The sequence below is a fragment of the Camarhynchus parvulus genome, chromosome 1A (genome assembly GCF_901933205.1).
Source record: "Camarhynchus parvulus chromosome 1A, STF_HiC, whole genome shotgun sequence".
In the NCBI taxonomy this organism is placed as follows: Eukaryota; Metazoa; Chordata; class Aves; order Passeriformes; family Thraupidae; genus Camarhynchus; species Camarhynchus parvulus.
This window is the reverse complement of record NC_044586.1, coordinates 69,848,987-69,865,132: the sequence shown is the minus strand read 5'-3', so window position 1 is coordinate 69,865,132 and position 16,146 is coordinate 69,848,987. Positions and strand designations below refer to the sequence as shown.

Genomic DNA, 16,146 nt, shown 5'->3' with positions numbered 1-16,146 from the left:
CAGCCAGCTCCACACTGCCCTGAATGCCGGGAATGCCAGGAAAACCCCATCCAGCCTCTCCCTTAAATCCCGGGTTAACCCCATCCACCTGCACCCCTAAATCCCGGGTTAACCCCATCCAGCTGGGATAACCCCATCCAGCTGCACCCCTAAATCCCAGGATAACCCCATCCAGCTGCACCCCTAAATCCCAGGATAACCCCATCCAGCTGCACCCCTAAATCCCAGGTTAACCACATCCAGCCACTCCCCTAAATCCCAGGAAAACCCCATCCACCTGTACCCCTAAATCCCGGGACAAACCCATCCAGATGCACCCCTAAATTCCAGGATAATCCCATCCAGCCACTCCCCTAAATCCCAGGATAATCCCATCCAGCCGGGATAACCCCACCCAGCTACACCCATAAATCCTGGGATAACCCCGAAATCCTAGGATAACCCTTCCAACTGCATAACTCCATCCACCTTGCACCCCTAAATCCCGGGACAACCTCATCCACCTGCACCCCTAAATCCCGGGATGTCCCCATCCAGTTGCGCCCCTAAATCCCAGGATAACCCCATCCAGCCGGGATAACCCCTAAATCCCGAGCTGTCCCCACCCAGCCGCTCCCCTGGATCCCGGGCTGGATTTTAAGGAGAGCATTTTCCCCCGGCTCCCCAGGGAATGGTGGCATTCCCAGAGCTCCGGGTGGGATTTCAGGGTGTCCGCGCAGGGCCAGGAGTTGGATTCTGATCCTCTCAGGGTTTCCGTAATCCCGGGATTGCGCCCCAAAACGGGGAGGAGGGACCCGCCCGGCCATGGATTTGCTGCCACCTAGAGCGGGCGCCGGAGCTGGAACCTCGGGAAGTTCGGGGAATTCCAAGCCCCGCACCCGGGCAGGAACAACCTCCCAGCGCCGGGAACTGCTGGGAGGGAAAGCGGCTCTTCCCAAAAGGATTTGGGAATTCTGGCCGCCGCCAAATTCCCGTTCCAGGCTTCCCTGGGCAAGGAAAACCTGGAAATGCGGGAGAGAATCCACCAAAAATCCCTCCTGGGAGGACTGGGAATGGTCGGCCCAGGGGATTTTAGCCGTGGATAGCAAGATGGGAAAAGAGGGAAAAATTTTTCTCAGCACTGCCCAGTGAATGCAGAAATTAAAATAAAACACCCCAAAAGTTAAAAAAATCCGCCCCAAAACACCTCTGGAAACACAAGAAATCAGCACAGGCACACAGAGAAATTGTGGGATGTTCAAAATCCTCGGCAATATCCAAAACCCTGCTCGTGCAGGATTTAGGGGTGCGGCTGGATGGGGTTATCCCGGGATTGAGGGGTACAGCGGGATGGGGTTATCCTGAGATTTAAGGGACAGCTGGATAACGTTATCCTGGGATTTAGGGGTGCAGCTGGATGGGGTTTATCCCAGCTGGATGGGGTTATCCCGGGATTTAGGGGTACAGATGCATCTGGATGGGTTTATCCTGGCCCAATGGGTGTGTGTCAGGATTTAGGGGTGCAGCTGGATAGGGTTATCCTGGGATTTAGGGGCGCGGGTGCATCTGGATGGGTTTATCCCGGCTGGATGGGTTTATCCCGGGATTTAGGGGTGCAGCTGGATGGGGTTATCCCATCTGGATGGCACTATCCCGGGGGTGCAGCTGGATGGGGTTGTCCTTTAGTGTCCGGGTTTAGGGGTACAGCCGGATGGGTTTACGTTTGTACAGCTGGATGGGTTTATCCCGGGATTTAGGGGAGAGGCTGGATGGGTTTATCCCGGGATTTAGGGGTGCAGCTGGATGGGTTTATCCCGGGATTTAGGGGTGCAGCTGGATGGGTTTGTCCCGGGATTTAGGGTCCGAGCAGCCCCCGGGATCGGCCCGGGAGATCTCCAGCCCGAATTCCCGGTGATCCCAGGCCAATTCCTGCCGCTCCCCGCATCCTCCCCTCGCTGCTGCTGCTGCTGCTGCTGCTGCTGCTGCTGGCGCCGCGGGCGGCGCAGATGGAGCGGAGCAGACGCGTCTGGGGGAAGCGGCGTCGGGAACGCGCCCGGGGACAGCTCCAGCTGGCGCCTGCGGGGTGGCGGCGGCTGCGCGGGGACATCCCGGGGCCATCTGTCACCTGCAGCCCGCCCAGAACCGCCCCCGGCCCCAGGGGGGGCGGGGATGGATTTGGGATCAGAGACGGGATCGGGGAGCGGCCCCAAAGGGACACGAATCTTTGGGATCAGAGCTGGGATCCGGGAGCTGCCCCAAAAGGACACGAATTTTGGGATCAGGGGAGCCGTGGTGACAATGGAGCTGCCCCAAAGGGACACGAATTTTGGGATCAGGGAGCAGCAGTGACAATGGAGCTGCCCCAAAGGCACTTGGGACGGGAGCGTGGTGACAATGGAGCTGTCCCTGAAGGGACACAAATCTTTGGGATCAGAGCTGGGATCAGAGAGTAGTGGTGACAACGGAGCTGCCCCTGAGGGACACAAATTTTGGGATCAGAGCCGGGATCGGGGAGCAGTGGTGACAATGGGGCTGCCCCTGAGGGGACACAAATTTTGGGATCAGAGCTGGGATCAGAGAGTAGTAGTGACAATGGAGCTGCCCCAAAAGGACACAAATTTTGGGATTGGGGAGCAGCAGTGACAATGGAGCTGTCCCTAAGGGACACAAATCTATGGGATCAGAGCCGGGATCAGGGGGCAGCAGTGACACCGGGGCTGCCCCATAGGGACACAAGTCTTTGGGATTAGAGCTGGGATTGGGGAGCAGCAGTGACAATGGGGCTGTCCCTGAGGGGACACAAATCTTTGGGATCAGGGAGCAGTGGTGACAATGGAGCAATCCCTGAGGGGACACAAATCTTTGGGATCAGGGAGCAGTGGTGACAATGGAGCTGCCCCTGAGGGGACACAAATCTTTGGGATCAGGGAGCAGTGGTGACAATGGGGCTATCCCTGAGGGGACACGAATCTTTGGGATCGGGGAGCGGCGGTGACACCGGAGCCGCCCCTAAGCGACACAAATCCCCGTGGCCCGGCCCCTCCATGGCCGCTCCTCCCCGATCCCACCCCTCCCTCCCGCCGGAGCCGCCCCGGTTCCCGGGGAGCCGCGGCTGCCCCGTCCCTGCCGGTGCCCCGGGCACAGCGGGCGGTGGCCCTGCCCTGGCACGGGTGGCCCCGCGCCGTCGTTACGGTCCCTGCCACCCGCACCGTTCCAAGGTTCCAGCGATGGTTCTCTGTGATGTCACTTCTGCCTGCTGGCACTAGAGGTGACAGCTCTGCTCTGGCTCTGCCACTTGCTGCGCTGGCTCTGCCGCCTGCGATGGCACCGATGGCTTTGCTGTGGCTGCTCGTTCTGCTGGCCCTGGCCGGGCCCGTGGGGGGCACCTGGGACACCTGCAGGTCAGTGGCCCCGGGGGGCTCGGGGGCACTCGGGGCTTCCCTGGCACAGCCTGGGCACAGAGGAGCCCCTGGGGGGCCCTGTCCCTGCTGTCCCCGAGCAGGGCAGTGATGGCTTTGTGCTTCCAGGGGCACCTGCGGGCTCCGGCCCATGGCGTTCGACCACAGCTCTGTGGTCGCTGAGTATTCTCAGGACAACGACTACGACTCCTTGGATTCTTCCGACGGCACCGCCCAGTACCCGGTTGGATCTGCTGGAGTCCACCCGGGGGCCTGGCCTGGGGTCATCAGTGTCCAGGCCACCTGGGACAACGGCACATGGCACATGTGCTCAGGAGCACTCATCCACCCCCAGTGGGTGCTCACCGTGGCTCACTGCTTTGCCCATGCTGGGTAAGGACGAGCAGGGACAGGGGTGTCCTCCCAGGGACAGGGGTGTCCCCACAGGGTAGGTGTCCCCACAGCAGGGAAAGAGGTGTCCTCCCAGCAGGGACAGGTTCCCACATGAGAATCAGGGATATACCCAAAGCAGGGACAGGGATGTCCCCATAGGAAGGTCAGGGATGTCCCCACAGTGCAGAGAGGCGCCCAGAGCAGGAAGGGAATTGTGCTGCTGCAGTCCCTGCCTCTGCTCCCTGTCACCCCTCTGCCCATCTCCTGCTCCTCAGGGACATCTCCAGGTGGGAGGTGGTGATTGGGGCCACGGATCTGACCCAGCCGGGCCCTGAGGCCCAGCTGCGCCACATCAAGACCCTGCTGGTGCACCAGCACTACGAACCCCGCACGGCCCGGAACAACATCGCCCTGCTGGAGCTGGACCAGCCCGTGGAGTGCAGCGACTACATCCAGCTGGGCTGCGTGCCCGACAGCTCCCTGGCAGTGTCCGAGCTGAAAACCTGCTACATCGCGGGCTGGAGGAACACCCCGGACAGCGGTCAGTGCCCGCCCGGGGCAGGGCCGGGCCCGGCCGCGGGCACACGGCCCCGGCAGGGACACGGCCCCGGGCCGGGGGCTCTGCGGGGCACGGCCCGGCCCGGCCCGGGGGCTCGGCCCCGAGCGCGGGGCTCTGCCCGGGGGCCGCCGCTCAGTGCCCTCTGTGCCCGCAGCCCCCAGCCCACGCCTGGTGCTGCAGGAGGCCAAGGTGCGGCTCATCGACGTCCAGCTGTGCAACAGCAGCCGCTGGTACGGGGGGGCCGTGCACCCCCAGGACCTGTGCGCGGGGTACCCGCGGGGCGGCATCGACACCTGCCAGGTGGGGCTGGGCCCGGGCTGGGCACAGGGACCCTGAGCCCAACCTGGGCCCCATGGAACCCCCAGAGCCAGCACAGGGACCCTGAGCCCCAACCTGGGCCCCATGGAACCCCCAGAGCCAGCACAGGGACCCTGAGCCCCAACCTGGGCCCCATGGAACCCCCAGAGCCAGCACAGGGACCCTGAGCCCACCTGGGCCCCATGGAACCCCGAGAGCTAGCACAGGGACCCTGAGCCCCAACCTGGGCCCCATGGAACCCCCAGAGCCAGCACAGGGCCCATGGAACCCCTCAGGGCCAGCCAGGCCTCAAACATGGCGTGGCCCCGTCTGGGCCTGGCCCGCTGCCCTCCCAGCCCCGTGTCCCCACCACTGACAGGTGTCCCTTGCCCATCCCCGTGTCCCTGCCCAGTGTCCCGCTGTCCCCAGGGCTGGCACTGTGCCCACAGAGCCTTGCCATGGAACCCAGCCAGGAATGAGCTCTGGAGGGGTCGGGTTGGGCAGGGCCAGCCCAGCCTGGCACAGCCCATCCTGACCCCTGTCTCCTGTGGCAGGGGGACAGCGGGGGTCCCCTGGTCTGCAAGGACAACACCGGTGACTACTTCTGGCTGGTGGGCCTGACCAGCTGGGGTAAGGGCTGCGCCGGGGCCAAGCGGCCCGGGGTGTTCACGTCCACCCAGCAGTTCCACACCTGGATCCAGGTGCAGATGGGGCTGCTCCCGCCTGAAGCTGACGCTCAGCCGCCCGAGCCCTTCCCGAGCCCGGAGGAAGAGCCCGACGCTGACTTGGAGGATGAGATGAATCCCAACCCGGATGACTCGGAGGATTACTCGAAGGTTTCATTCCAACAACAGATCCTGGGGAAATTCCTGAACCTGCTGCTGGAGCTCCTGCAGTTCCTGAAGGGAGAGAAAGCCTGAGCAGCGGGACGAGCTGATCCAGTTCTGGCAAGCATTCCCTCCTGGGGCCGTGGCTGTGGGGCCAACCCAGCCCCGGCGCCCAGGGCTGCTGTGCCCTGCCCACGCTGACCCCTGCGCCCACCCCGATGGTGAATCCAGTTTGTGCTTCAATTAGAGTTGTTCCAGTTCCAGTTAGCCACGGTGTCCAGTTTGGTCTCCTGGGAAAAACAGGGATGGGACAATCTGGGGGGAAAGGGCGGGGTTGGGCCTGGAGGGGAGGATGGGCCTAGAGGCGGAGAGAGGGAGAAACTGCTCCAGCCCAGGTTCCCCAGCACAGCCTCAGGTGTGCCAGGCCCGGGAGAAGTCCTGGAGAGGGACAGCAATGGGGACAGCTGGAGCTGCCATCCTGGGGTCCTGTGGGGGTGCTGGAAGTGCCACCCTGAGCTGTGGCTGCTGCCACCCAGGGCTGTCCCCTCTGTCACCAGCTCGTGTCTCTGAAGCTGCCAGGACCCATCCCATGCTCCTGCTGTAGGAGCAGGGCTCAGGCTCTGCTCCGGGGGTCCCGGCAGTGGCACCAGAGGAGCGGGCAGGGACAAATGCCAGGAATTCCCCTGCACAGGAGGCAGAGCTGCCCTGGGCAGTGCCCAGCCCTGAAGGGAGACCACAGCGGGGTGGAGCCTCCTCCCTGGGGATATTCCCGAGTTGCCCAGAGGCCACCTCGTGCTCTGCGATGTCCCTGCCTGGGGACATTCCCCGCTGCCCCATCCTGTGCCTGGCACTGCCGCTCCGAACTACAACTCCCAGCACACCCCGCGGCGCCGGCGCCGCCATGTGCATCACGTGATCGGCTGGGGCACTGCCGGCACCGCCCCGGGACCGCACCGGGACAGCACCGGGACAGCACCGGGACAGCACCGGGACATCCCGGGACAGCACCGGGACACGGGGGGCACCCCGCCATGGGGCCGCAGGGCCAACACCACCCCTGGCTGCTGCTGCTGCTGCCTCTGCTGCCGCTGCTGCTGCCGCCGGTGCGCGCCGCCGCCGCCCGGCCCAACTTCGTGCTGGTGCTGGCGGACGATCTGGGCTTCGGGGACCTGGGCAGCTACGGGCACCCCTCGTCCGCCACGCCGCACCTGGACCGGCTGGCGGCCCGCGGGCTGCGCTTCACCGACTTCTACAGCAGCGCCGCCGTCTGCAGCCCGTCCCGGTACGGCCCCCGCGGCGGGAACCGCAACCCGGGCGGGGATGGGGCTGGGTGTCCCGGGATAAATGGGCGGGGATGGAGCTGGGTGTCCCGGGATAAATGGGCGGGGATGGAGCTGGGTGTCCCGGGATAAACGGGAGGGATGGAGCTGGGTGTCCCGGGATAAACGGGTGGGGATGGAGCTGGGTGTCCCGGGATAAACGGGAGGGATGGAGCTGGGTGTCCCGGGATAAATGGGCGGGGATGGAGCTGCGGGACCCGGGAGGGACGGGGGAACAAACTTGCGGTGTCCAGGGAGAGGCAGAGGGATAAACCCGCGGTATCCCGGGATAAACGGGCGGTGATGAACCCGCCGCATCCCGGGATAAACCGGCAGTGATGAACCTGCGGTGTCCCGGGATAGATGGAGGGACAAACCCACCGTGTCTCGGGATAAAAGGAGGGTGCTGACCCCGCGGTGCCCCGGGGAGAGACAGAGGGACAAACACGCCGTGTCCCGGGATAAACGGGCAGGGATAAATGGGCGGTGCTGCCCCGCGGTGTCCCGGGACAGACAGACAGTGGTGTCCCCGCTGTCCCGGGACGGACGGGCGGTGTCCCCGCTGTCCCGCTGCAGGGCGGCGCTGCTGACCGGCCGGCTGCCGGTGCGCTCCGGCATCTACCCGGGCGTGTTCGATCCCGGCTCCCGGGGCGGGCTCCCGCTGGCCGAGCTCACCGTGGCCGAGCTGCTCAAGGACCGCGGCTACGCCACGGCCATGGTGGGCAAGTGGCACCTGGGCTTCGGGCAGAACGGCTCCTTCCTGCCCGTGCACCAGGGCTTCGACCACTTCCTGGGGGTGCCCTACTCGCACGACCAGGTGAGCCGGGATTTGCGGGGCTGGCGCGGGTTTGGGCTGGGCAAAGCCCGCTGGGCTGCTGGGACAGTGGGGATGGTGCCTTCCGAGGGCTGAGCTACAACAGAGGCGGATGAATTCCATTTTTAATATTTAATATTGATGATTTTAAAATTTTAAAACTTTTAAAATAGACTTTCTTTATTTATTTTGGTTATTATCTCTTTAATTTAGACAAATATTCAATATTTAATATTTAAATAAATGAATAAAATATTATAGAAAAATATGCATAAATAAAATATTATCAATATTACTAGTATATATTATATGTTATATAACTCATTACATATTATATATAACACATATGATATATAATACATATTATACATAATACATATATATAATACATATTATACATAATATATATTATACATAATACATATATATAATGCATATTATACATAATACATATTATATAATACACATTATACATAATACATATATATAATGCATATTATACATAATACATATTATATAATACATATTATATGCTATTAAATATTACCAAAACATTATATTATAAATAAAATGTGTTAAATAAGTAAATTTAATAGTTAAATTTACTTATAAAATACAAAATTAGTAAATTTAATAATATATAATAGATTTATATATAAGTATATGTTATATTATATTCGTATATATATTATAGTATATATACTTATATAAATATACTTATATAGACTTATATATGTAATATAGTTGTATAATAATAAATAAGTAAATTTAATAGTTAATATTAAATAATATTTTATATTTATTTAATAAATATAGTAGGAATTCAGTAAAAGGATCTCCTCCATGGATGCACCTTGGGCAGCACCAGAGCCCAGCCAGGGCTGCACCCAAGATGAACCAAAATGGCCCCAAAATGCACGAGCGCTCCCGGGGTCTCTCCCTGGGATCAGTTCTGCTCCATTTGCACCTTGCAGTTCATTGTCCCATCCCAGCTTTAGCCCCTGCAGTCCCACCCTGCTTGTTTTTCTCTCTGCAGCCCACGGGGTTTGTGCTCCTGGGCTGAGATTTGGGTCACTTGTCCTTGGTGCCCAGCTGGAGCAGGAATTGGTTTGTCTCCCTGCTCTGTGCACAGAGCTCACCATCCCATAATATGAAGGCCAGACACTAAAGCAGCTCAGAATGGGAAAATAGCAAAGCCAAACCTGAGGCATGACACCCCCGTCCCCAAGTGCCACATGCACAGGGCTCTGGAACCCCTCCAGCAATGGGAATTCCAGCCCTGCCTCGGGCAGCCCACTGCCATCACTGCAAACCCTTTCCAGGAGGGAATTGTCCCCAATGGACAAGGATTGTCCCCAATTATCCCCAGTGGACAAGGATTGTCCCCAATTGTCCCCAGTGGACAAGGATTGTCCCCAGTTGTCCCCAGTGGACAAGGATTGCCCCCAATTGTCCCCAGTGGACAAGGATTGCCCCCAATTGTCCCCAATGGACAAGGATTGTCCCCAATTGTCCCCAGTGGACAAGGATTGTCCCCAGTTGTCCCCAGCGGACAAGGATTGCCCCCAATTGTCCCCAATGGACAAGGATTGTCCCCAGTTGTCCCCAGTGGACAAGGATTGTCCCCAGTTGTCCCCAGTGGACAGGATGCAGCTGGGACCAAAGCCAGACCTGGCCCCAAAGGTTGGATTGTCCCTGGGCCAGGGCTGCTGGGCCAGCCCCACCTGGATATTCCATGGGCTCCAAGGGGCACACATGGGATCTGACACAGCAAAACCCCAGACCTGGACCCACCTGAGGTTCAGCCCACGGGGTTTGTGCTCCTGGGCTGAGATTTGGGTCATTTGTCCTTGGTGCCCGGCTGGAGCAGGAATTGTTTTGTCTCCCTGCTCTGTGCACAGAGCTCAGCATCCCTTAATGTGAAGCTCAGTGTGGGAAATGAATTTGTAGATACTTTAGAAAAATTATTAAAAAATGAAAATCTCAAAAAAAAAAATCTTAGATTAACGAACCCAAACCACAGTGCCAGAGCCGGACTCCCAGCCCCGCCGTGTTTTGCAGGGTCCTTGCCAGAACCTGACGTGCTTTCCGCCCGACACCAAGTGCTTCGGGACGTGTGACCAGGGCGTGGTGGCGGTGCCGCTGCTCTGGAACCAGAGCATCGTGCAGCAGCCCGTGTCCTTCCCCGAGCTGGTGCCGCTCTACGGCCGCTTCTGCCGCGAGTTCATCGCCCGCTGCGCCCGGCAGGGACAGCCCTTCCTGCTCTACTACGCGTCCCATGTGGGCAGCGGGCATGGCCGGGAGCCGGGTGGGGATGGGGGGAGAGGGGAATGGGGAGAGGAGGAAAATGGGGAAAGGGGAAAGGGGAAAGGGAAGGAGAGGGAAAAGGGGGAAGGGAAGGGAAGGGAAGGGAAGGGAAGGGAAGGGAAGGAAGGGAAGGGAAGGGAAGGGAAGGAAGGGAAGGGAAGGGAAGGGAAGGAAGGAAGGAAGGGAAGGGAAGGGAAGGGAAAAGGGAAAAGGGAAAAAAGGGAAAAGGGAAAAGGGAAAAGGGAAAAGGGAAAAGGGAAAAGGGAAGGAGAGGGAAAAGGGGGAAGAGAAGGAGAGGGAAAAGGGGGAAGGGAAGGGAAAAGGGGGAAGGGAAGGAAAAGGGAAAACAAAAAAAGAAGGGAAGGGAAAATGGTAGGGGAAAGAGAAAGGGAGGGGAAGGGAGAGGGGAAGGGAAGGGAAAAGGGAAAGGGAAAAGGGAAGGGAAAGGAAAAAAGAAAAAAGAATGGAAGGGAGGAGGGAAAAGGGAAGGAGAGGGAAAAAGGGGAAGGGAAAAGAGAAAAGGAAAGGGAAAAGAGGGAAGGGAAAAGTGGAAACAAAAAAGAAGGGAAGGGAAAAGGGGAAGGGAAAAGTGAAGGAGAGGGAAAAGGGGGAAGGGAAGGGAAAAGGGAAAACAAAAAAGAAGGGAAGGGAAAATGGTAGGGAAAAGGGAAAGGGAGGGGAAGGAAGAAGAGAAGGGAAGGGAGGGGAAGGGAAAGGAAAGGAAAAAAAAAAGAAGAGAAGGGAAAAGGGGAATGGAAAAGGGAAGGAGAGGGAAAAGGGGGAAGGAAAAATGCGAAAGGGAAAAGGGAGAAGGCAAGGAAAAAGGGGGAAAGGAAAAGGGAAAACAAGAAAGAAGGGAAGCGGAAACGGTAGGGAAAAGGGAAAGGGAGGGGAAGGGAGAAGGGAAGGAAAAGGAGGAGGGAAGGGAAAAGGGAAAACAAAAAAGGAGGGAAGGGAAAAGGGAAGAGGGAATGGAAAAGTGAGAAGGGAAGGGAAGGGAAGGGAAGGGAAGGGAAGGGAAGGGAAGGGAAGGGAAGGGAAGGGAAGGGAAGGGAAGGGAAGGGAAGGGAAGGGAAGGGAAGGGAAGGGAAGGGAAGGGAAGGGAAGGGAAGGGAAGGGAAAAGGTGAAGGGAAAATTGAAGGGGAGGGAAAAGGGAAAACAAAAAAGAGGGAAGGGAAAAGGGAAAAGGGAAGGGAGCCCAAGTCCCATGGGGAGAACAAGGCAGCATCTCCCCTCCTGCCATCCCAAAATCTGCTCCTGGATGACCTGGGCTTGCTATTCCCCATCCTATTGGGATGGTGCTTTTAGGCTGCTGCTTCCTGCAGCTTTCTCCTCTTGCCTGCACCATCCCCAGGGAAAACTTCCCACCCCGGAGCTCCCCGTTGTGCCACCGCTGAGCCTCGGGCACAAACCTGCTCTGGGCTGGTGGCTTTTGTCACCTCCCCGCGGGGGGCTGGCTGTCCCCGCTGTCCCGGCAGGGCTGCAGCGCCGGGGGTTGATGCCGGTGCCCTGTCCCCCCCAGCACACGCACTACCCGCAGTTTGCCAGCCGCGAGTTCGCGGGCACCACGCGCCGGGGACCCTTCGGGGACGCCCTGGCCGAGTTCGATGGCTCCGTGGGACAGCTGCTGCAGGCCCTGCAGGACAACGGGCTGGAGAACAACACCCTGGTGTTCGTCACCTCTGACAACGGGTGAGGGGCTGGCACAGCTGGCACCCGTGTGGCACTGCCAGGTGTCACCCCCGGGTCCTGCCCTGGAGGGGACATGGGGTGTGAGCTCCGTGTTCTGTGACAGGAGCACCCCAGGGGTTGGGCCAGGCATGTGGCACCCCCAAATGTCCCTCAGGGTTTGGGCCAGGTGTGTGACACCCTAAAATGTCCCCCAGGGGTTGGCTCAGGCATGTGACACCTCCAAATGCCACCCAGGCTTTGTGCCAGCCGTGTGGCACCCCCAGATGTCCCGCAGGGGTTGTGCTGGCAGTGTGACACCCCCAAATGTCCCCCAGGGGTTGAGTCAGGTGTGTGACACCCCCAAAGTCCCCCAGGGGTTGGGACAGCAGAGTGAGACCCCCCAAATATCCCCTGGGGTTTGTGCCAGGCATGTGACACCCCCAAATATGCCTCAGGCTTTGGGCCAGCAGTGTGACACCCCCAAAATCCCCCAGCTCCCTCTGTGTGGTGACACCACTGTGGGGTGCCCCTCTGGGGTGTGTCACAGCCCTTGGCCGCCCCCGAGGGTGGCAGAGCCCCTCTGGCCCCTGGTGACCGCGGGTCCTTGTCCCCAGCAGGGCCAGCTGGCCCTGGCCCCTGGTGACCGCGGGTCCTTGTCCCCAGCAGGGCCAGCTGGCCCTGGCCCCTGGTGACCGCGGGTTCTTGACCCCAGCAGGGCCAGCTGGCCCTGGCCCCTGGTGACCGCGGGTCCTTGTCCCCAGCCCCTCCACCCTGCGCATGGCACGCGGGGGCAGCGCCGGGCACCTCAAGTGTGGCAAGGGCACGACCTACGAGGGCGGCATGAGGGAGCCGGCCCTGGCGTATTGGCCGGGCAGGATCGCGCCAGGTGAGCCGGGCTGGGCCGGGACAGACCGGGACAGACCGGGCCAGAGCCGGGCCAGCAGGGTGACGCTGTCCCCGTGCAGGGGTGACCCACGAGCTGGCCAGCACGCTGGACATCCTGCCCACGCTGGGCGCCCTGGCTGGCGCTGCCCTGCCCAAGGTGGCCCTGGACGGCTTCGACCTGAGCCCGCTGCTCTTCGGGTCGGGGCAGGTGAGTCCTGCTGAGATGGGGTTTGGGGGTTTGTTTAGGGGTATTTAGGATCATTTATGTTAATTTATTGGAATTGTAAATAATGAATAATAATAACATCATTATTATCATTATCATTAATAATAATAATAATAACAACAACAATAATAATAACTTGGATTTTTCATGAGGAAAGCTGATTTTTATTGCTTTATTTAAAATCAATTATAATAATTATATTTATTATAATTATTATATTATACTTATAATTTATTATCAAGTAACAATTAGAATAATTTTATTATATTTAATATTGTTTTAGTAATATTTTAAAATGGATTTTTAACTATATAATATAACATAGTATAATATAATATAATATAATATAATATAATATAATATAATATAATATAATATAATATAATATAATATAATATAATATAATATAATATAATATAATATAATATAATACTATATATAATAATATATACTAGTATATTATTATAATAACTACTTGGATTTTTCATGCAGAAAAGCTGATTTTTATTGCTTTATTTAAAATCAATTATAATAGTTATATTGATTGTAATTATTATATTATAATTATAATTGATTATCAAGTAACAATTATAATAATCATATTTAATACTGTTTTAGTAATATTTTACAATGTATTTTAAATATATAATAAAATATAATATAATATAAGATAATATCAGATAATATAATTTAACCATATATAATAATATATACTAGTATATTATTATAATAACCCAGATTTTTCATGCAGAAAAGCTGATTTTCTATTAATTCATTTAAAATCAATTCTAATAATTATAGTTGATTATAGTGATTATAAGTGTCATTGATTATCCATTAACAATTATAATAATTTTATAATATTTAATATTATTTTAATAGTATTTAATAATATTTAAAAATGTATTTTATAATATAATTTATAATGTATTTTATAATATATTTTATTAGATTTCTATATTTTATAATTTCTTTTACAGTATCTTATATAATATAATATAAAGTATAATATAATTATAATAGCCCAGATTTTTCCTGCAGAAAAGCTGATTTTCATGAATTTATTTAAAATCAAGTACAATAATTATAATTTACTATAATTATTATATTATAATTGTAACTGATTATCCATTAACGACTATAATAATGCTGTAATATTTAATACTATTTTATAATATTTTAATGTATTTAATGATAGATTTTATTATATTTTTATGATATTTTAATATAATTTCTTTTCTAGTATATTTTACAATGTGTTTTATAATATATAATATACTACAGCAATATACTATAGCAATATACTACAGCAATATACTATAGCAATATACTATGGCAATATACTATGGCAATATACTATGGCAATATACTGTAGCAATATACTACAGCAATATACTATAGTAATATACTACAGCAATATACTATAGCAATATACTATAATATACTATAATACAATATACTATAACATAACATAATATAACATAATATAACATAACATAACATAACATAACATAACATAATATAACATAATATAATATAATATAATATAATATAATATAATATAATATAATATAATATAATATAATATAATATAATATAATATAATATAATATAATATAATATAATATAATATAATATAATATAATATAATATAATATAACATAACATATAACCTGGAGGAGCAGGGGCGGCCGGGCCCGGGGCAGACCCATGGTTGGCAGCTGCTCCCTGCTGCGTGCCGTGCCCAGGCTGCCCGGTGGGCTCCGTGCCCGCTGCCGGCCCCATCCCCGCGGTGGGGCCGGTCCCTGCCGGGGATACCGGGGGCTCCGGGGGTACCGGGGGCTCCGGTGGTACCGGGGGCTCCGGGGCCGCGCTGACGCCGCTGTCCGCAGAGCCCCCGCCGGGCCGTGTTCTTCTTCCCGCCGGCCCCCGACCCCCTGCACGGCCCCTTCGCCATCCGCCTGGGCAAGTACAAGGCGCACTACTTCACGCAAGGTCAGCGCTTGCATTTGGGGCGGTTTTGGGGGGTTTTGGGGGTTCTGGGGTGAGCTCCACCCGCGCGGAGCTCCGGGAGCAGGCTGTGAGCTCAGCCTCAGGGGGGTTGCTCAGGTTCCTTCCACAGCGGCACCACGCCGGACCAGGCGTGCCACGGGCTGACCCCGCTCACCCCGCACCTGCCCCCGCTGCTCTTCGACCTGGAGGCGGATCCGGCCGAGAACTACGACCTGCTGCAGGGCCAGCCCGGCCCCGAGGCGCTGCAGGCGCTCAAGGACATCGCCATGCAGAAGGTGCTGCTGGAGCAGCGCCTGCAATTTGGGGAGAGCCAGATCAGGAAGGGCCGGGACCCCTCGCTGCAGCCCTGCTGCAACCCCGGCTGCAGCCCCAAACCTTCCTGCTGCCGCTGCTCCCCGCAGCTGGGACACCCCAAAGGCTCCTGGCCCCGTCTCCAGTAACCCAGCTCGGCCTCGGGGCTGCCCCACGGCTCGGGGACCCCTTGGACTTGTGGGGAGATGGGGTGGAAGGGGGTCAGGGCGACCCCAAAGGAGCAGGGCCCCGTGTTCCGTGTGGGATGTTCCAGGGGAGGGCTTGGGCAGGATCCTGACCCGTTCCAGGATCCTTCTCCAGACACTCCAGCACCTTCCCCAGAGGCAGGGCAGCTCCTGGGAGCTGTGATCCTGCTGGAGCAGAGGGAATGCCCCAGATCCAGGGATCCCAACTGGGACTGAGGGCACAGCAGGAGCATGGGATGTGTCCCGCCAGCCTCAGAGACACAGGCTGGTGACAGAGGGGACAGCCCTGGGTGGCAGCAGCCGCAGCTCAGGGTGGCACTTCCAGCACCCCCACAGGACCCCAGGATGGCAGCTCCAGCTGTCCCCATTGCTGTCCCTCTCCAGGACTTTTCCCGGGCCTGGCACACCTGAGGCTGTGCTGGGGAACCTGGGCTGGAGCAGTTTCTCCCTCTCTCCACCTCCAGGCCCATCCTCCCCTCCCTGGCTCCCCTTTGTCTCCCCCAAACCAGACCCAACCCCAGCTCCTCCCTTTTCCCCCAAATTGTCCCGTCCTTGTTTTTCCCAGGAGGCTGAACTGGGCTGAAAATGTGGATAATGGGTGTGTGATTTTGGTGATTTTGCGGTAGCTGGGAGTGGGGCATGGCCAGGACCCCAGGGCAGTGACACTGGCACTGTGTCCCCTCTCATTTCCATGGACAAGGGCATTACTTCCAGGATAAAACGTGGTCGGATGTTGCCACAGGATTTCCATGTAAATCACTGCTTTGTCTTACACCTTTTCTAATTAATATTGCTGCAAATAATTGTTTGATTCCTTACCTCATGGCTGTTCGCAGTAAATTGTTTTTAACCCCTCATCTTTGCCTTTTGTGGAAGGGGAAGGAGCATGGGTTTGGTTTTAGGATCACCACACTGGAGAATTCCCTCCCTAAACCCCCACCAGGGGCAACACAACTTTAA

General features: G+C 55.5%; 2 protein-coding genes across 2 annotated transcripts; both read left to right on the top strand.

The window, feature by feature from the left end:
• The first annotated feature begins 3,528 nt into the window (after positions 1–3,528).
• LOC115910608 (acrosin-like) lies at positions 3,529–5,546 on the top strand. Its single transcript, XM_030960861.1, has 4 exons — positions 3,529–3,770; positions 4,046–4,311; positions 4,484–4,629; positions 5,181–5,546. Exons 1-4 carry the CDS (start codon positions 3,529–3,531, stop codon positions 5,544–5,546), a joined length of 1,020 nt encoding a protein of 339 aa, XP_030816721.1.
• An 824-nt stretch (positions 5,547–6,370) lies between these two features.
• On the top strand, positions 6,371–16,036 carry ARSA (arylsulfatase A). The gene is made up of 8 exons (XM_030960088.1): positions 6,371–6,735; positions 7,349–7,589; positions 9,648–9,866; positions 11,417–11,586; positions 12,327–12,451; positions 12,531–12,658; positions 14,569–14,671; positions 14,786–16,036. Exons 1-8 carry the CDS (start codon positions 6,485–6,487, stop codon positions 15,127–15,129), a joined length of 1,581 nt encoding a protein of 526 aa, XP_030815948.1. The 5' UTR covers positions 6,371–6,484; the 3' UTR covers positions 15,130–16,036.
• The last annotated feature ends 110 nt before the right edge of the window (positions 16,037–16,146 follow it).